Source organism: Emys orbicularis, chromosome 13 (assembly GCF_028017835.1).
Source record: "Emys orbicularis isolate rEmyOrb1 chromosome 13, rEmyOrb1.hap1, whole genome shotgun sequence".
Taxonomy (NCBI): domain Eukaryota; kingdom Metazoa; phylum Chordata; order Testudines; family Emydidae; genus Emys; species Emys orbicularis.
Window position 1 is genome coordinate 50,701,706 of NC_088695.1, and position 20,451 is coordinate 50,722,156.

Consider the following 20,451-nt stretch of genomic DNA (forward strand, 5'->3'; position numbering starts at 1 on the left):
ACAAACTCCCCAGAAAGCTGAGAAGCACTGCCAGTCACAACTCTAGGAAAAGCTGAACACCACAAATTTCAATTTCTATTCTCAATGCTATCGTTTTAGCTTCTAGCTTTCTTTTGAGAAACTTCATTGAAATCTCATCTTGTTTGCAGGATCTTTTCCCTCATCTCTGAAAAAAAACCATCAAACAAACATTAGGTCCTTTGGGGATGCTGGAATTCAGTCACTTGATCTATAGACAAGAAGGATTCACACTAAGACTCTGATTTAGGCAAAGAATAGACAGGGTGGCTAGACTGAGTTGGGGACACTCTCTAGTTAAGTCAGCTAACAACCAACCGCCACCAACACTACTTTAGTTCTTCACAGCTTCAAAACTGCTTTACAGACAAAATATTAATTCTCAACTCCCTGTGAGGTAAGAGTATATTAGCTCCATTTTACAGGTGGGGAAACCAAGGCACAGAGTGCTGAAGTGATTTGCCCAAGGCCAAAGAGGCAGTCTATCTACAGCATGAGTGGAGGACTGTTAGCTAGGAACTCCCAGATTCTAATCTTAGTTCTTAAACCAGGGGTGGGCAAACTTTTTGGGCCGAGGGCCACATCTGGGTGAGGAAATTGTATGCTGGGCTGGGGCAGGGGCGCGGTGTGCAGGAAGGGGCTCAGGGCAAAGGAGGGGTGCGGGGTGCGGCAGGGGGCTCAGGGCAGGGGGTTGGGATGCACAGGGGTGCAGCAGGGAGCTCAGGGCAGGGGGTTGGGATGCAGGTGGGTGCGGGGTGTATGAGGGGGCTCAGGGCAGACAGTTGGGGGGCGGAATGCTGGCGGGGTTTGGGCTCTGGCCCAGCACCACTTACCTAAAGCGGCGCTGGGGTGGCAGCGGCGCGCACCGGGGCCAGGGCATGCTCCCTGCATGCCTGCCCTGTCCCCAGCCCTGCGCCACTTCAGGAAGCACTACGGCCCCTGGGGGGGGGGGGGGGGGGGCAGCAGAAGGCTCCGCGTGCGCTGCCATTGCCGCGACTCCAGGTACCTCCCCTGAAGCTCCCACTGGCCGCGGTTTCCTGTTCCCGGCCAATGGGAGCTGCAGGAGGCGGTGCCTGGAGGCAAGGGCAATGCACGGAGCCCGCTACCCCCCGCCCGGGGGCCCCATGGAAGTGGAGCCGGCTGCTTCTGAAAGCGGCGGGGAGCCTGTGGCGCCATGGGGGGCAATCCCGCGGTCCGGATCCAAAGCCCTGAGGGGCCGGATCCGGCCCACGGGACGTAGTTTGCCTGCCCCTGTCTTAAACGGACACCTTTTGGGGTTTTGGGCAAGTCACTTCACCTCCAACTCAGTTTCTCATTTTCTGAAAAGGAGTAATACTCACCTCATACGTGAGCTGTGAGCATTAAATTAATTAAATACTATATAAATGCCAAATGGTATTGGCACTGCAGTAGCACTCAGGAGTTCCTGGCACCCATTTCTATTTTTAGACAATACCTCTTATTTTCAAATATCAATCTTGCATAAGCAAAGAAAAAAAGGCTGATTAACAGCTAGTGTGCTGGTAAAACTGGAACGTTCTCGTCACACTTGGAAACTTATTTACATAATTTTAGTTGTGGAAACTGCCCAATCTCCCCAATTCACCTGGGATAGCATCCGGAGAGAGCTTCCCTGTAGCCAGCATAATGTCACGGAAATTAAGAGATGCGTAATAGACCCTGCAGAGTTGAATGTTGGGATTGGTGGTGTGGAAATGGCGAAGCGGAGAGGCAATCCAGCGAAGGGATGAGAGGTCCCCACGAGTCAGCACATTCACATAAGCATAGTTTGTCAACTCCTCAGGCTGGGCTGCAGGAGAACAAGGAAAAGCCAGTGACTTCTCTGAGGGGAGAGATCTTTACACACATTAACATGGCATAGACATTTCATTTGATGGAAGAGGTTCCTTGTACAGCAAGGATAGCATGCATACTATGGGACAGACAAGGCATGGGAGCCACACGTGGGTGAGGGGAAATTTTCCATTGATAGTTAGCCAGTTCCTCCCATTCACCCCACCAAAGACCTTCCTCTCCCTGTAATCTCACCTGAACACTACAAAATAGTTCATTCTACCTGGTGACATTGGCACATGGCACTGTCCTGTCATGGAATTGGGATAGTAATTGCCCAAAGGTACCAGTACATCAGAGGAGTAATTCCTTGGGCCAATAAAAGATAAAAGAAAAGTACCTCCTCAAATCTCACTCTAAGACCTGTGGGAGGAAATGCTGCCAAATGACCATCAGGCCCGGATCATAAAAGTCACCTTGCTGCAACAGAAAGTGTCTGAAGGAGCCCCACTTTCCATCACGATACACATTCATCACCAGGTCTCCCTGTAGGATTTTCTGCATCTCCCTGGCAGAAGGGCTTGTGGGAGGGATGGCCAAGGAGGAATTCAGGTTGGAAACAAACAGGCATCTAGAGAGAAAACAAATATTCAATCCACATTTGTCATTTTACTTGCTTCCCTGTCATGTGTTGAAGAAACTGATGGAAGATCGTCTCCTCTCCAATTGTGACTAAATATTGCATTTTTGTACCTGATCCTGTGGCCCCCTGGTTCCTGGCGTAGACAGTTCACCATTCCCACAATTCCTGAATTCCCACAGCTGGTAGCAGTCAGCCACACAGGCTGCTCAGATGGATCAGCTAAGATCACCTACAAGAGAAATCCCAGCCAGGTTGATTAGGCTTCACAGAAAAGGAAAGGGCTCTTATTTCCATAAGAGATGGTTTGAAAGAAACTCTCTGGTTTCCCTATACACAGGGAAAGAGCTCTGTGAAGCATAGACACCCTGTTTTCAAGGCTTCTTGTCTACTGTATGAAAGGCCTGGAAATAGGAGAGACATGTAGCCAATTTCATACACAGGAATTCTCACCTTTAAAGATTCCACCCACTTGTAATGGGTCTCCTCTACAGGCAGGAAAATAGGGATCTTGGCAGAAGCCTGCTGTCGGCACAGGAAGATGGCTGAACCAAAAAACGATCTCTTCACAGCAACCAAATTCAACAAGGTCTTCCCAAATAAATCCTCCCATTCTGCCTGCCAAACCAAGAAAGATGAAAATTATTGGCAAATAGTCAGGAAAGATTAGAATTGCAAACTAGACTTCTACTGTGTGCAACATGTCCTCAATGGAAGTCATCAGCTGGTCCTATCCTCCTCTTTCTATACACGGGGTAAGCTTTTGCCAGAGATCCTATGCATCAACTTGGTTATTTCCTCCCCAGGTCAGTTTGATAAATACTAACTATGGTAAGACTACTGTCGAGTTTTACACAGGACTTCTAATAGTCACAACAAGTCACTACTTCCACCTCAGCAGCTCCCCAAATCGTCAAAGATATTCATTTTTATTTGTATTACCATCGTGCCAAAGAACCCTAATCATGGACTAGTACCTTGTTGTGCTAGGTGCTGTGAAACACAGAACATAAAGATGATATTGCAACTATCTGAGACCTGCTACACACACTTTGGACACGCCCAACTTAGCAGACTAATGGAATTAAATATTAGGTCACATCTCAAAGACTATACAATCAAGAGGTTCCAAAATACATAAGTTGTAGAAGTTAGAGATCTCTCCTTGAGAATAATGAGGACTGTGGTGGCTCTCTGCCTAGCAAGAGTAATGCTGCTTATAAACAATGACGACTGGATTTAGGGGTTACTGACCTAGGTCAGGAGACTGGGGCCAAGAAATATAGAGTTCTCTTTTCAGCACTTCTGGTTGTCATAAGTAAGTTAAAGATTTAACAACAACAAAAGTAGAGTGGACACAACATTTTCAAGAAGCAAGTGACATTGCAGCAAAAGAGGAGGAAAATGAAATGCTCTTCAGCTGTATGCGACAGGTCCAGAGGCACGTACACGTCTACAGTACAGTCTAACGTGAGCATGAAAGGGACTGGAAACAGAAAAAAACATTCAAAAGTTTCAAGAGTACTTTAATTCATGCAAGAGTGTCACTTGGGAAAGCCACATTTTCTTTCAAAGATATCAGGTACCAGGTGTCACTCAGCTATGGCACTTAATTTTTGCCACCCTAAGATTCTGACAGGATAAAAGACCTAAAGGAAGGTATAAATCAACAGGGGGGAAAAGCAATTTATAAAAGGCACAAGGGCAATTGAGTAACTTTGATATCATAATACCTCCTTTTATTAAGTGTTTAGAAAAAAAATTACTGAAGTCTAGTGATTGCAACAGGCCAAATTCTGCATTCACTTTACATCCAATGGTGCACTATTAATTTCAGTAGGATTGATAGTATACACGAGGGAAGGATCTTACTCAGTGAATTTGTTACTATCAAGACAGACCTCCCGTAATTGTAGGAGAGAATTGGGTTATAAACTCAACAGATTCACATTTTATATTGCTGGTTGACAAAAACATTGCTGTGCAAAAGTCTGATCTTTCAGTAAAGAAGGTTCTGAGCTTGCACCATTCCCTCACCCTTGGGTAAAATGCATAGCAAAAGCTCATGCTCATTAATCATCTCAGAGGACTTTTTGCAAGAGAGTCAGGCTGTAAGAATCAGTGTCTCAGCTACATTCCAACTCCAGGGATTATATTTACCTCCCTTATTTCCATTTGCCGTTTCAATGGGTTATAGTATTCTTTTTCACTTCCTGCCCTAAAAAGAAGTGTTGTGTAGTACTACTGAGTAGAGCTGCTATGTTCCATTCAAGCATCAGGACTGGATAAAGGATCTTCCTGTATTTATGAAGCATTTTGGAACCCCACAAGGAGAGAGAGAGAGAGAGAGAGAGAGAGACACACACACACCATGTAAACAGCTACTGTAATTCGTTAAGGCCTGGCTGTGCTATAAGGATACTCTTCTTGTCCATGGCTCTCTCTGGAGCCCATCAGACACACCCTGAGGTTAGACAGTGGAGTTACTGCAAAGCATTGAGACACATTCTCATTTTCCCAGATGCAGAACCCATTGCCTTCAGCATTTCCAGAGCAGGAAGAAAATAGAACAAATGTACCTTTAACTCAGAGCCCCCATGATAATACAGCAAACAGACTAGAACAACTAGTTTGCAGATGGAGTATGTTTTTATATGGAGATCCATATGTACTAAAACTGGTCACCTGAAATACATTATGAAAGGAATTCTGATCTAAACTCACCTGAATTGACTTCCCTACTTTTGCAACACAGATGGATTCAGAACTAGTCTCTGCTGACTAGGAATATTTCTATACATTCCTGAGAAGGGACAAGATAGGATGGAGCAGCCATTCAATGAAATGAACTGCCTGAGATTCTGTATGCAACAAAGTGGAGTCTAGGGCTAACTGTAGAGGAAACATCAAAAGAGTCTGGAAAGCCAATTGTTTACCTGAGCCAAGAGGCCTCTCTGCTGAAGATCTGGAGTTGTAAGGAAACTGATGATTTCTCCAAGCGTTTCTCCTTTGAGAAGGGTGTGCAGTAAAACAAACCCTCCTTCTTTCACCGTGGCTGCCAAGTTGGAGAGAATCTCTGCTGGGTTCCCAAAAATGCTCACTGAGCAGTTGCACACCAGCAGGTCAGCACTGGTCAGGTGTCCAGGAGGAGGGCTGATAGGATCCCACTGGGCAATGGAAACACCAGTTTCCTGCAGCTGGCTTTCATTGACTGAAAGGATCTCTGGGGCTCGGTCAGTGGCAGTGTAGTCCAGTTGTAGCATGGGCTGAGTATTTAAGAGACCAGTAACACGAGAGAACAGACGTCCATCTCCTGCCAGAGCCTGCAAGGAACGAAACAGAGGGAATAAGATGAAAATCCTGGACATCGTTAGCACATTATGACGAGAGAAGAAAAACTGTCGAGATTTCAAAGCCTCTTAGAGATTCAGTCTATAGTTTCTCATCCTAGGGCCCCAACTAACCTCCACTATCTTCATCCTGTGACTGGTACTGTTCTCCAGTGCTATATCCACACAAGCCTTCAGCTCAGGAGAATCTAGCAAGGCATTGAGTAGGGGATCATCCTGGAGATGCATCTTCTCTCGAGTAACAATCTGTTCTAGCTCTGAATACAGGTTTCCATTCAGTTCCAGGCGGCAGATTTCAGCAAGGATGTGGAGGAGGCCCTTCTGCATGGACCCAGTCTCTCCAAAGGCCCCCACTGTCTCTAGCCCTGGGATGGCCAGTTTGACTCCATGGAATGCTACCTTCTCCTGTAATTTGCAAATCAGACCTAGAGCACAGGAGGAGGAGAAAAAAAATCAGTTCCTTACACAGCTCTTCCTCTTCTTCCAGTCCTGTAGAGGATTCCTTCTCCAAATAAGCAATAGCAAGCAGAACTGCTGGAGGACAGCATCACTCATGGCTTTCCACAAATGTTAGCCATGGGTCTTGGTTACTGTGTAGCCCAAGTATGTAATCCATACAACCCAGTTACATAAACCATTTCCAAACAGGAGCTCATTATTATTGCTGATTTGTATTGTGGTAGCAGCCAATCAGGATAGGGCTCATTGGGGTAGGCTCCGTACAGACACATAGTAAGACAGTCCAAGAGACAAAACCCCCACAGATGTGACCCCTTAGTGACTGGGGTTAAGACAGGGGTAGAGCTCATGACAGATATGTGGCATGTTTGTGCCACATGTTCGTTTAAGTAAATCAAACAAATCATATATAAAATAAATTCCTTTGTTTTGGGAGATTCTTTTGGGGTGGGGGGGCCACTCAGGGTTACGGAGACAGAGACTAAGTTAGAGTAAGGAAGGGGAGAGAGGAGAAGGATGCAAAATCAGGGAAGTCCTGGCAAGAACTTCTAGGAGCTCCCAGAGACTCTTGCTAAAAATTCCACCAACAAATTGAATATCAGATCAGTTTCCTTGCCCGGAAGACAAAAGATCACGGTCTCTGGACGCTGCTAGATCATCCATGCCAGGAACACCTTCCCCGGGGCTCAGAAATATTCCTGAAGAACAAGGTTTTGCCTTTTGTAGAAATATTCCAGGAGAATGGGTGGGGTTGTCCTCCCTGGGTCTCCATGCCACCCCTTAATAGTCTACTATACTATGAGTATCCTCAGTAGATTTCTCCAGGAACAAAAAGTATAAACAGTTCCAACACCTGTGCTCAATACCTCATGGAGCTGTACCCTCCTTGGTTATGGTCAGAAGAGTAGGTTTGTGGTTTAGGTGAGAACATATGAATAAATGCACCTAACCCTCTTTGCAGGCACAAGAAGGAAATCTGCATTAAGATGGGTTGTAATAGGTCTCCTGCCAATATTTGAAAAGCGATTGGGCTAGACTCCTCCCAGAGGTGTTGAGGGTTAATATACATCCTTGTGCACCTTCAAGGACAACTGCAGCAACTGACACATTCAACCCTGGGGAAGGGGAAGTATACCCCCACCTCCACCCCACTTTGAGAGTCTCATAAAATTCCAGCTGGGACTCCATAGCCCTGCCTGTTGAGGATGTCTTGGAGAAATGCTGAATCAGCCCATCTCCTTGGTGCCCAAAGGGCTGGGTTGGTCAGTCAGTTGGTCCCCCAGCAGCAGTTCCACTGTGACTCTGCTTTGGGAAGACTTTCTGCTGCAATGGGTCACAACTGGCTTTTGCCAGTGGACTGAATCACAGCCACAGTGTGCTTGTCAAGGCTAAAGTAGTCTGGACTTGTCTGCCTCAGTAGAAGCAGGGACAGATCCTTGCTGTTCTCCAGGCAAAGATTCCAAGAGGCTGTGCAGGTACATAGTCTCACCTCACAAAGAGCCCTTGACGCCTGCTCATCATCATGTTATTGTAGTACTGAAATCCCTTTACCTTTGCAATGTTCCAAATGGGCACGAAGATGGGCCTCTGAAGACAAACAATCACTCTCAACATAGGGCACAAAGCAAAATTTTTCCAGAGTTGGAGGTATCTGTTCCTGCTGTCGCCGAGGTGCCACAGTAGCATGGAGCCCAGAGAGCCGAACACCTCCTGCCATGATGTTATCGAGGCAACGGTCAACAACGACATCAAAAGCTGCAAGGCAAGAAGAGAACATGCAGATAAATGTTGAAAGTGCCATATGAAGAGGCATTGCTGTGCTTAATATGGTCAGAGAGAGTAGGTCCTGTGTCAAAGTACACAGTAAAAGGAGTAGCAGAGTGGCTTGGAGACCCATAGGTCTTACAAGTTTCTCTTACTACTTTGGGCAGGTGAAGCTGCTTCAGGTCATCTGGAGAGCCATAAAGAAGCTGGGAAAATTCCAGTTGTGGAAGAGGATTCATTACCTTCAGTATCATCCTTGTATTTGTGCACTCGCTCTTGGTGTAGTGACGGATCAATGCACACAGAGCGTATTCTAGTTGGTAAGCGGAGGCTGTGACCTGTCTCACCCAAGATGATCATCTGCAGCAAGGTGTCAAGGAAAGTTACCCAGTTCCCATTCCACAGGACTTTTCCTGTGTTACCTAGGGAAGAGAAGAAGCCCCATCAGTACTCTTTCACCCAGCAGACATAGGAGAATATCTGCTTCAAAGACAGATAAAATAAGAAAAATAAGATCTCTGTTCATTGACTGCACAAGCTCTGCTCCACACAACTATACCTGGGAATGCATGCCTGCCCTGCCCAGGAGAGACCAGCCTCCCCACTGCTCCATCAATACAGTTACAATATTCTTATTCTGTCATGCACATAGGCACGCCCCACTCCATGACACTTTAAATACAGTCCTTTTCATAAACAGATCACATTCATTCACATCATTAGTCTTAGAACTTTCTTGATTATCTTTCTATAGGAAAGACACACCTTCATTGTTCGATTCTAAAAGTCCCTGGAACGTTGGCCCATAATCATAACCACGCAGACGCAGTTCTTTGTAAATATCTGCCTTGGACAGACTGAATTTGGGCTTCATGTTTGGTGGAGCCTCCAAGTCAACTTGCTGGTTACGGAAATTATTTAGAGCAGTTTCTTCCAAAAGGCAAATTTTCCCTGAAGTACACAATATAGAGAACAAGAGCAGTCAGTGTTCAGACATATACAGCATGGGATTCTTCACAGTAGGCCAGGACAGCCAGAATTATCCACTTACCACTTACAGCCAGGTTTCCATTCCCAGACACTTCAAAACAGTGGGAAGCAGGCAGAAGTCTCACCTCCAGCTGTGTTGAACCTGCAAACGAACCCAGAGATTGCTGAAATGTGTGTTAGGGAGACCCTTCCATCCCACGTTCTTCCTCATGCACTCCCTCCACTAACTGTCCCAAATTCCCTGGAATCTCCTGTTTTTCACAGGTTTCAGAGTAGCAGCCGTGTTAGTCTGTATCCGCAAAAAGAACAGGAGTACTTGTGGCACCTTAGAGACTAACAAATTTATTTGAGCATAAGCTTTCGTGGGCTACAGCCCACTTCTTCACAGTACCTTCTGCCCCACTATACACAACATGGAACAGAGACAACATGATATCCCACTTCAGGATGTATAACAGGGTAAGGTGGAATGTAATGTATTTGTTTCCTTCTCCCTCCCCACTGCCATGCACTCTTCCCTTCTGCCCATCTTTCCCAATCTTTACTATACAGGCTTGAGATCCCAGATGCAACCTCTCCCTCACCTTTCTTGGAAAGGATTGTTGCCTGATGGATTGTAACCTCTTCAAAAATAACAGGCATTTGTTCCATGATAATCCCCAGAGACCGTGCCAGAGTTCGCCAGGCTAGCACCAGGTACCCAGTTGCTGGATACAGGACTCTGCCATCAATGCAGTGACCAACCAAGTAATAATCGGAGGATTCAGAATTCATATCTGCCAGTTAAACAAGAAAGAACAAAAATTCTTTTAGAACTCTCAGGAAGCGAAGACTTCAGAGCAAGGTAAGAATTTCCAGGAATTTCCTCACAACCCTCCTGGCCATATAGAGGTCTTTAAAGCTTCTATTGTTCTGAACCAGGCCAACCCCCCAGCTTTGTTCAGATCACTTCATTTCTAACCTCAAGAGCAGTTCCAGCCACAAAGTTAGCACACCCTCTTCATATAAGGTTTTGGTGATGCTGCTTAGAGGACTTTATATTCCCATTTTGTGGGCAAGAGAAACTGACATAGAAGTGAGGAAGACAGGTACGCACCAATATTATAGATTGATGCTGATGAAGATCCCCCAGAGCCGGTGGGAAAGTCTTCAGCTTTTGGGACGTCCCAAGTCTGGCTGTGGTCCCACAAGATGTAAGGAGATATTAATGGGGTTCCCACTGGGGCAGGATATTCAACAAGTGGGAACAGATTATTTGAGAGAACATTTATTCTGGAAAGACAAAGGTCAAGAAAATTTAGTGATTTTAGCCCTGACAGTGGTGAGAAGTTATAACAGTCTGTGGGATTCCTAGAGAAAGGCCAACAGCAAACCTAGCACCAGAGTACATCAGCAACAGTCAGATTTGTAATTATAGCACCAGCAGTCCCTGAGACACAATGCTTGTATCCAGGAGGTAGTCTAACCTCCAGTTCCAGGAGTCCTCAGAATTTATCTCCTTCTCTTGAAAAATGCATCTGCCCCAACCCTAGCAGTATATTTTCTTTGCAATAGTCTTAGATCCGACCGAGGGACATCTCTTCATAGCAACAACATGACTGTAGCAGACATGTTCCCTAAATCCTTCTACAGGGTAGCTAAGGGGCTGTCTCAATCCCTCTCAAAAGGTACATACCAAAGGATGGGACCCAAACTCTCTGCTCTCAACAGCTCCTTACCCAGTTAGGTAGATCTTTCCAACATGTGTCAGGAAGAACTCCAGATTGTTTTTGTGCTCTCTCTTCATCAAAGGTAGAATGGTGCAGGTTGGTTTCAAACTTCTCCTCAGGATAGCCTGATCAAGCAGAGATCAAAGATCATTGTCAGAGGAATTCAGTCATTTCCTGGTCTTAGAGGTGCCCCTGCCCTACAGCTCTCTCTCTTTATGGATCTTAGACTTCTTCTCTGGCTAGGACATCAAGTCTTTTGTCTGAAGTTCAAGTACATTTGTTTGGCCAGGGGAAGGGGAGAGAAGAAAAGGAGGAGGACACGTTCCCTTGAGCAGGGTCAAAAGCATAAGAAGGAGAAAATTTACCTAATAACCCTAAAAACCAACCAACCAATCCCCACACTCCAACATACTAAAATCCCACAGAAACACACAAAGAAAGCAAGGAAATGCAGAAGAGAAGGTGGTAACAAGCAAAACAACCACATTTGCTTGGTCATGTTGTGCAGCATGCCTGAGTTGCAAGTGCGGTAGCACCCCCGGCTTGAAATAGTAACAACCACCAAATACATGGTTTCTGCTTTCAACACCCCCTCCCCCCCCCCCTATAAAAACTGTTCTACCACCCATGGCACAACCTGCATATTTTAATGAGATACATTTTACAGAAAAACAGTAATGTAAAGCTACACACTGATCCAGAAAAAAAAGGAGAAAGGGTAGTAAATCCAAACAATGCAACTGAGTTAGTGTTGATAGTGCTATATGGTAGCTTGTGTATTGTCTCACTGGGTTCAACTGTAGAAGCTTAATGTTGCATTAACATTGTTGAGTTTAAGCCTGCCTTCTAAACATCTGCATTACTTACATCTAATGGAATTAAAATCAAGATATTATTGTATACCATGTTAAAAATGCTACTACCTTTGTTTTTCCTTTCCCTTGTCAGCTTGACAATTACCACCTACCTCTTAGTCATATTATATCTTTAATTACAAAGAGTTATAACAGGGGTGGGCAAACTATGGCCCGTGGGCTGGATCTGGCCCACAGGCTGTTTTAAGCTGGCCCTCAAGCTCCCGCTGGGGAGCAGGGTCTTGGGCTTGCCCTGCTCCAGCGCTGCAGCTGGAGAGCAGGATCGGGGGCCGCTCCACACGGCTCTAGGAAGCAGTGACATGGCCCCGCTCCAGCTCCTACGCCCTCCAGTGGCCCCCTCTGGCGCTCCAATGGGAGCTGCAGGGGCGGTGCCTGCGGACGGGGCAGCGTTCAGAGCCGCCTGGCCGTGCCAGAGCGGGGCAAGCCCAGGTATGGATAGACATGCATGCTTCTGCTGTCATAGATGAGCTTTAAACTACCATGCTGCACTCAAAGTGAATACACTGCTGCTCCACTGAGGCGCAGTACCTTTGTACCAGTAGCAGTAATTCCTCACCAGGAACCTGAGTCACTTTGTGCTTTTGCTTTACTGAAGTGTGGGAAGTGGGCATTTCAAAAGATCAAAGGCTGTGAACCAGGCCCGAGGGTTGAGAATAGGGATTCTTCTCCCTAACGAAGCTGCCCAGAATTTCATTTCCCTTAGGAATCTCCTATTTGTGGAGGCCCAAAATAAGACAAAACACTATTTCTTTTAGGAATAACTACCTTTTCTCCTGGTAAGGCTCTAGCACCACTTCTCTGGCTCCCAGTTCAATAGGGCCAAAAAAAAAATCACTGCTCTCAACATCATCTCAGGAGTGGAGTTCCAAAATGGGGAGCTTTTGAGCATAGCTAAAGGTACATCTGGCCACAATTGCCTTATAGGTTGCAGCTCTCAAATTAAGGCCACTGAGGAATACACCTTTCTTATTATAACTGTGGTTCTTTGAGATTTGATGCAGCCATGTATGCCACTTAAGTTACTCACAAGCAGTATCCACCCCAAGAGGCAGAGCTCAGGGTCTCTGGATTGCAGGACCACCCTACCAAAACTAGCATCAGCTCTGGAAGATAGTGGATCAGAAGCTAAATATGAGTCAACAGTGTAAAGGTGTTGCAAAAAAAGCAAACATCATTCTGGGATGTATTCGCAGGAGTACTGTAAGCAAGAAGCGAGAAGTAATTCTTCCACTCTACTCCGCGCTGACTAGGCCTCAACTGGAGTAGTGTGTCCAGTTCTGTGCGCCACATTTCAGGAAAGAGGTGGATAAATTGGAGAGAGACCAGAGAAGAGCAACAAAAATGATTAAAGGTCTAGAAAACATGGCCTATGAGGGAAGATTGAAAAAACTGGGTTTGTTTAGTCTGGAGAAGAGAAGACTGAGAGGGGACATGATAACAGTTTTCAAGTCCATAAAAGGTTGTTACAAGGAGGAAGGAGAAAAATTGCTCTTCTTAACCTCTGAGGGTAGGACAAGAAGCAATGGGCTTAAATTGCAGCAAGGGCGGTTTAGGTTGGACATTAGGAAAAACTTCCTGTCAGAGTGATTAAGCACTGGAATAAATTGCCTAGGGAGGTTGTGGAATCTCCATCACTGGGGATTTTTAAGAATCCATGCAAGGGCTTTCACCGTCTATAGAGGAGGAGGCCCTCTGTTTTTTGCTCTCACAGCTTGAAAAGGAAGCAGAGGACCATAGGTCAAAAGTCCCAAAATATTAAGTACTGAACCCTGAAACTTTTCAAAGGAACCTCTGAATATCCCAAGATGTTGCTATTCCTGAATTAGGATTCTAAGGAAGTAGAGCCATAACAGAGTGGGCTAGTTCCTGTTTCTCAGAATCAAGATGACCATAGCACCAGACTGCTCCGGAACATGGTTCCTGCAGCAACAATATTCATTCTTCCATTGTACATAAGGGATGAAGAGTCTAGAGAGACTCGAACCAGCACCTGGTAATCTAGGGGAGAGCAGCCCTTGGGATCCCAGGACAACAGTTCCAAAGAGAACCTCAGAGGAACAGACCCCAAAAGGAAAGACCCTTTTTCTTTTCTGTTTCGTGGGACTTCCAAGAACCACTGGAACTATGAAAGGTGCCTTCCTCTGCACCATCTAAAGATCACAGGTCCTCAGCCTCTGGAGGGAGGGTGGGGGCATTATGACAAGAGAACAAACCCTTTTGAGTTGGAACTTCAGCACTGAGGGAAGTTCAGCAACCACAACTCACACCTGGGGAGATTTTAAGACAGTCTCCCTGTGTCATGCATTACCACAGCCTGAGAGAAGAACACCTAGGATAAAGAGTTGAAGGGGGCAGATTTATCCCCTTTGTGTTGAACACTGGCCTTCATGGCACGTGTGCCACCCTAACTGCCAGCTCTGTAGCTATGTGGCTAGACAGCCACCTCCTAGGTCTGTCTGCAGAGGCCTATGTACCTGGAAGCAAGTTACAGTGGAGATCAAGTTGAGGCATCCATTGTCACACCTGAAAACAATTATGAGCCAAATCAGCTGTGAAGACTTTAATCAGAAAAAGGTAATATTGTGAGTTGTTTAAGAATACTTTACTAGATGCCCATGTGACAGACTGACAATGTCCTGTAATATCCTGAACAAACGTTATTGAATTAAGATGAACTTTACTGCATTAGGGTTAATAGCTTTGGGATAAACTGAATTAAAAATGCAACCATGTATTTGTTGTGGCACTCTAAGTACCTTCTATGGTAGGGAGTGGGATGCTAATGAACTTCCTCTTATTAGCCTTTGATGCCACCTCCCTGGGGAAATATGCACATACTAGTTCAAACTAGATTCTCCAGAGACCAACAAAGAGAAGACTTGGATAAGAGCCTGGGTTTTAAGCGGACGGGGGCCTTCTTCCTAATTCAAAAAAAAAAAAAAAAAAAAAAGGATAGGACCCCTGGTCCTTGAAGGGCCCCAAGCCTTACAGGAGGGTTGGAAGGACTTGGCCTACTGAGGCCTCATAAGACTGAATGCTTGTTCTGAGCTGCAGCTTTGATTAACTTGTAACCGCAAAGAAATCCCTAGGGTGGGATGATTCCTGTTAAGTTTATTAGCATGTGTGTACGTTGTTTTAGTCTTTTTAATATGGTTTCTCTTTAATACTTTTTTACCTTAAGAATAAAATAAGCTTGCTTAGAAAGAACTGTGTGGTAACTTGGATCTGAAGCAATCACTCTAATCAGCCTGAAGAGAAAGCAAACGTGTGTTTAGGTAGACTGTCTTTGCTGGGAAATACATAGCGAAGGCAGGAAACTGTGCAGCTTGGACATACTCCCTTCTGACCAGGGTGAGATGTAGTCCTCCACCCAAGAGGCAACAGTTGGGAAGCTGGAAGCCTGAGAGTGGGTGACCTTGCTGGAGCACTGAGAGGAAATACAGGTTTAGTTGCCGTGAACTGTGACAACCCTAAAAAGCCACAATCCCACAACTGAGGAAGAAGGCTGTGCTGGTTAAAATAAATAAATAAAATAAAAATGACGTGGTTTAGAGGGCAAGTGAAGGTAGCTACAAAAAAATAAAACAAATGTAAGAAAGGGGAAGTTGATAGTAATGAATATAAATCAGAAGCTAGGAATTGTAGAAAATTGATAAGGAAAGCAGACAAACTGAGAAGTCTGTGGCCAGCAGAGTTAAAGACAACAAGGAGGACTTCAAGTATATTCGGAACAAAAAGAATACTAACAACTGTGTTGGTCTATTACTAGATGGAAAGGGTAGAATTATTGATAATAATGCAGAAAAGGCCAAAAAGTGTTCACTAAATTTTTTTCCCATATTTGGGGTGGGTGGGGGGAGGAGAGAAAAAACCCAAAATCATTGTGGATTTTTTGATGTAGTCATATCATATAACACTCTTTCCATTCCACTAATATCTTAGGAGGATGTTAAACAGCAGCTATTAAAGTCAGACATTTTAAAATCAGCAGGTCCAGATAACTTGCATCCAAGAGTTTTAAAATAGCTGGCTGAGGATCTCACTGGACTGTTAAATGTTTTTCAATAAATCTTGGAACACTGGGGAAGTTCCAGAAGAAATCAAATGTTGTGCCAATATTTCAAAAGGGTAAACGCGATGACCTGGGTAATTAAAAGGCAAGATTGACATTGACCCTGGGCAAGATAAGGAGGTTCATTAGATAATGGAGGTAATATAATCAATGCCATTCAATATGGGTTTATGGAAAATAGATCCTGACAAACTTGATTTTTTTTTTTTTTTTTTTAAAGGAGATTACAAGTTTGGTTGATAAAAGTAATAGTTCTCATGCAATACACTTAGACTTCTGTAGGGGCATTTGATTTGGTACCACATGACTCTGATTAGGAAACTAGAAAGATATAAAATTAACCAAGACATATATTTAGTGGATTAAAAGCTTATTAGGTCTCAAAAAAATGTAATTGTAACCACGGAATCATCATCATCATCATCATCAAGTGGGTGTATTTCTAGTGGGCTCCTGCAGGGATTGGTTCTTTGCCCTTCACTATTTAACATTTTTAATGCCCTAGAAGAAAACAAATATCACCAATAAAGTTTGCAGATGACACAAAAATTGGGGTAGTGATTGCTTGGTAAGCTGGGCACAAGCAAACAATGTGTGTTTTACATGGCTAAATATGGAATATAGACCACACTTACAGGATGGGGGATTCTATCCGGGGAAGGAGTGACTCCAGATTGGAGATCTTGGTGAATAAACAACTGAACATGGTTTCCCAGTGCAACGCTGGGTCAAAAAAGCTAATGCGATCCTTGGGAGAATCTTGAGTAGGAGTATAGAGGCTATTTTACCTCTGTATTTGGCACTGGTGTGACTACTGCTGGAATACTGTGTCCAGTTCTGGTGCCCACAATTCAAGAAGGATGTTGATAACTTGGGGAGGGTTCAGAGAACAGCCACGAGAATAATTAAAGGATTAGAAAACATGCCTTATAGTTAGACTCAAGGAGCACCATCTATTTAGCTGAACAAAGAGACGGTTAAGGGATGACTTGATTACAGTCTATAAGAACCTATATGGGTAACATATATTACTCTTCAATCGAGCAGACACAGGTATAACACAATCCAGTGGCTGAATTTGTCTAGGCTGAACTTCCAAACTGGAAATAAAAGTGTAAATTGTTAACAGTGAGATTAATTAACCATTGGGACAATTTACCAAGGGTCATGGTGGCTTCTCCATCACTAACAACTTTTCAAATCAAGATAGGATGTTTTTGGGAAGTTCTACAGCCTGTGTGAAACAGGTGGTCAGACTAAATTCCTTCTCACCTTGGAATTTATGAGTCACCCAATGCTTTCAAATGCTCTTAACTTTCTGAAATATTTCATTTTAGTTTAAATTCGCTACATCTGGGCTGAGCACCAAGGCAATACCTTTTAGAAAGCTGAAGTGAGTTTTGCCCATTTTTGAGTTATGTAGGGTGAAGTAGTAGATATATTTTTGTACACTCCTAACAAAAAAAAAGTGGCCGTATTTTCAAGATGCAACTTCCTTAGAGTCCTTGTCTCTATGTCAATTTGCCATTTGTCTTACTCCTGCAAAAAAATATCATTGATTTCAACAGCATTACCTGCAAGGAGTAACAAGATCTGGCCTCAGAATAATGAAACTCAAGTTTATAGGAACACAAGACAATGCAAACTCATAATATCAATGTTAGTTGAAATGCAGCATGGGAACCACAAACCATTTAGGCTAAAATTTCCAGGAAAATCCATCAATTTTTAAGGTGTCTAACTCGACACCTAGGGATTTTCACAAGTTGTGAGCATCCATAACTTCAGCTGAAGTCAATCAGAGCTATGACTACACAGCACCTTTGAAATGAGTATGGAGTAAATGAGAACTGAGAGGTCTCAAGTGAGAGTTACCCCAAAATTGATGTCCTCAAAATTAGTGGACACTTTTGAAAGCGTGAGCCTTTTCCTTAGTATCTCAGCTCCCAACCCCTATCCTCCCATAAAAAAATAAAATAAGTACTTATCTTCCTCGCTCTCAAGAGCCATGTGAGGATTAGTTAGCTAACATTTGTATAGTATCTGGAAGATGCAACACTACATAAGCACTATGTATTATTATTCTTAGTAACATGGGTGTGGTATTGCATTGCTATCATTACACTGTGTATTTTAGTTGTGTATGTGGGTTGTTTTTTAAACTATGCAGCTGTGAAAGTGAGCAATGAAATGAGAAGGATTAGTGTTGAATTATCTTGGTAGTTTTGTTTTTAAATACTCTTTCTAAAATAAAAAGCCCAAGGTAAATTAGAGCATAGCATAGAGCAGATTCAGAGACAGGTGGGTGAAGTGATTCAAGATCTAGGAAGAATTCCTCTATTTAGATACTTATATGGCCCTCATCGCCATGGTATCCAAATAGCTATCAAGTGCTCTTAGACAAAAGAGGGACACTTTCTAATCCCCAGTATTGATTCTTCCTGTACCACTGCAAGCCTCCCATTCAAGTACTGGCCCAGCCTGATGCTGATTAGCTTAATAAAATCTGACAAGATTACAGCCCAAGGTAGTAAGACTTCAGGCTCTCTTCCCTACTGCTTACTTCCCACACACATTGTTAGATCATCCAAGAAGCTCCTCGTTTCTCCTACTCGTTCACCAGTTCAGGCAGTTGACTGCTTGGGGGGGACGACACAGGCGTGCACAATGTGCAAAGGCAAGTATTTGGATGACTTGACTGTGTGGGTGGGGATGTGGTGTGGAATATGTTGGGACATGTTGATTTTTAATGCTAAATCAGGGAGACTAGAAATGGCTGGGCAAGGTGTTCTCAGCGCTAGAAAAACTAAGATGTTCCCTGATTCTTAGAACCTTCCCAAGTGAAATACCTGTAACAGCGCATGTGGGGCAATCTCCACCACAACAGCATTGTCTGGAACATGCCTCAGACCTTCCTGGAACAGCACTGGGCTCACCAGGTTGTTCACATGGTACTCGGCAGAGGAATGCCGAGCCAGCTCACTCTGCCACTGAGACTCGGGGATGGAGGTGCTGATCCAACGGGCTGAACGAGGCTTTGCATTTGGAATTACCTACAATAGACCAACAACAACAAAATATAGATGTCACAGGGCATGAAAGGACAAGATAACACTCCCCCCCGAAAAAAAAAAAAGAAAAAAGAAAAAAAAAAAAAAACCCCCAAGCCCCAGAGGTTTGTATGAGCCACTTTTCTCAACTTGTGAGGTCAGGCTTACTCTTGCTGGACGTCCACGGGCTTCCAACTGCCTGTGCCACAGAAAGCCAGCAACTGTTACTGCATGCAGCCCAACCTCTCCTAACTCCTGCACATGAGGATCTCCTTTAAGCCCCTCTCTCCCCCAGCATGTAGGAGCATGTAGCTAGTCACGGCTCCCTTTATCCACAAGTCCCCAGCATAAGCCATCACTCAGTGACATTACCTTCTGCAGGGCACTAAGCAGGACTGGTGCAATAGACGCCATGTAATATGAATGAAAAGCAACCCCAGCGCTGCGCACCTCCTTTGCAAACACTCCTTCCTTTTTCAGTTTGGCTACAAACTCATTCACAGTATCCTAGGAAATGGGATAGAATTGAGCAAGAATTACTATTTCATGGAGTTTGGGCATCCAGCTTTCCTCTGCCATTAGCCATTTGATGAGGCTCTGTGCTCCCATGAAGAGGTATCACTGCACTCCCCTCATATTCCTCAAGTGAAGGTGACACAACATCCCTGTGAATATAACACTACTGAAATACAGATCACATGCTTCTTGCAGACTAGGAACAAAAACAACAACTCTGATTCCCATCAAGTGGCACTTAAGTGTTTAAATTCAGATGCAAGAGGTAAGTTCCCTCCCACTACTTTGGTTTAACCGGACTGCCCTTCTTTCACTCCTGGGGCACATGGTGTAATTCCAGTAATGGAAGACACACCAGATGGAGCCCCAGTTAGCAGCCTTGGAAGGCAAGGTCTCTTATGAAGGCTGGTTTCCATATATTTGCTCACCTGAGGCCCTGAAACAGTGACAGTGTCTTCAGAGTTGTGACAGGCAGGTACCACGCCAGGAGGACAACGACGCTTACATTCCTCCCATGTCAGACCTGCAGAGGAAAAATCCTCAAGATGATGCAAATGTTCCCAGGAAAAATTATGCAGTAGCTTATGTAGCCAGGTTAAGCCCGGAACTCCTGATGGTAGGGATTCTAGCAGCTGACTACCCTGCTGGATTCAAGATTTTTGGGGACGGATAATCCTAGTCTTGTCAGGACCAATCTTAGGGTTTTATAATGCTCACCATCACTGAAGTATCTGTGCCCATGGGAGGTGGCAGAACTGACTTCCATGAAGAAATCAATCTCTAAATTTTGGGATGACGTTCTTGAAATCCATTATATCCCTCGCCATGAAGAATCAAGTCAGACAGAGCTCTGTATTGCTTATGTAAAACCCACTAGATTCCACCAGCTATATGCTTTGAGATTACAGACAGAGGGATCAAAATTTCATCCCCATGATAGGGAAATGACAGAGTTCTAATATGTACTTTTCATGTAAACCTCAGATTTAGACACAAAAGCTTACACTATTTGAAAAACCTATTAAAAAGAAGATCTCCCTCTAACAGTTTACCTTGTCCTTAGCAAGGAATGCCATTCTTAAAACTGGAGAGAATGGTCAAATTCTGCACTTGTTTACAGTCTTTGTGAAATTAAGATATCACCGTTGAAGTCGAAAGTTACTATGGATTTAAGCTAGTCTAGTGAAAGTAGAATTTGGCCCGGATCTATCACA

At 44.3% G+C, this 20,451-nt stretch overlaps 1 protein-coding gene across 1 annotated transcript in view; it reads right to left on the minus strand.

Annotated features, from left to right (window-relative positions):
* FASN (fatty acid synthase) overlaps window positions 1–20,451 on the minus strand; it is a 59,499-nt gene that overhangs the window by 26,312 nt on the left and 12,736 nt on the right. The window contains exons 11-26 of the mRNA XM_065416305.1: window positions 19,666–19,760; window positions 19,094–19,228; window positions 18,521–18,724; window positions 10,734–10,849; window positions 10,112–10,287; window positions 9,600–9,791; window positions 9,077–9,157; window positions 8,791–8,976; window positions 8,268–8,447; window positions 7,813–8,016; window positions 5,917–6,227; window positions 5,389–5,775; window positions 2,906–3,070; window positions 2,566–2,684; window positions 2,289–2,443; window positions 1,625–1,828 (exon numbers count right to left, since the gene is read on the minus strand). Coding sequence (XP_065272377.1) covers window positions 1,625–1,828; window positions 2,289–2,443; window positions 2,566–2,684; window positions 2,906–3,070; window positions 5,389–5,775; window positions 5,917–6,227; window positions 7,813–8,016; window positions 8,268–8,447; window positions 8,791–8,976; window positions 9,077–9,157; window positions 9,600–9,791; window positions 10,112–10,287; window positions 10,734–10,849; window positions 18,521–18,724; window positions 19,094–19,228; window positions 19,666–19,760 — 2,910 coding nt within the window. The remainder of the gene's footprint in view (window positions 1–1,624; window positions 1,829–2,288; window positions 2,444–2,565; window positions 2,685–2,905; window positions 3,071–5,388; window positions 5,776–5,916; window positions 6,228–7,812; window positions 8,017–8,267; window positions 8,448–8,790; window positions 8,977–9,076; window positions 9,158–9,599; window positions 9,792–10,111; window positions 10,288–10,733; window positions 10,850–18,520; window positions 18,725–19,093; window positions 19,229–19,665; window positions 19,761–20,451) is intronic.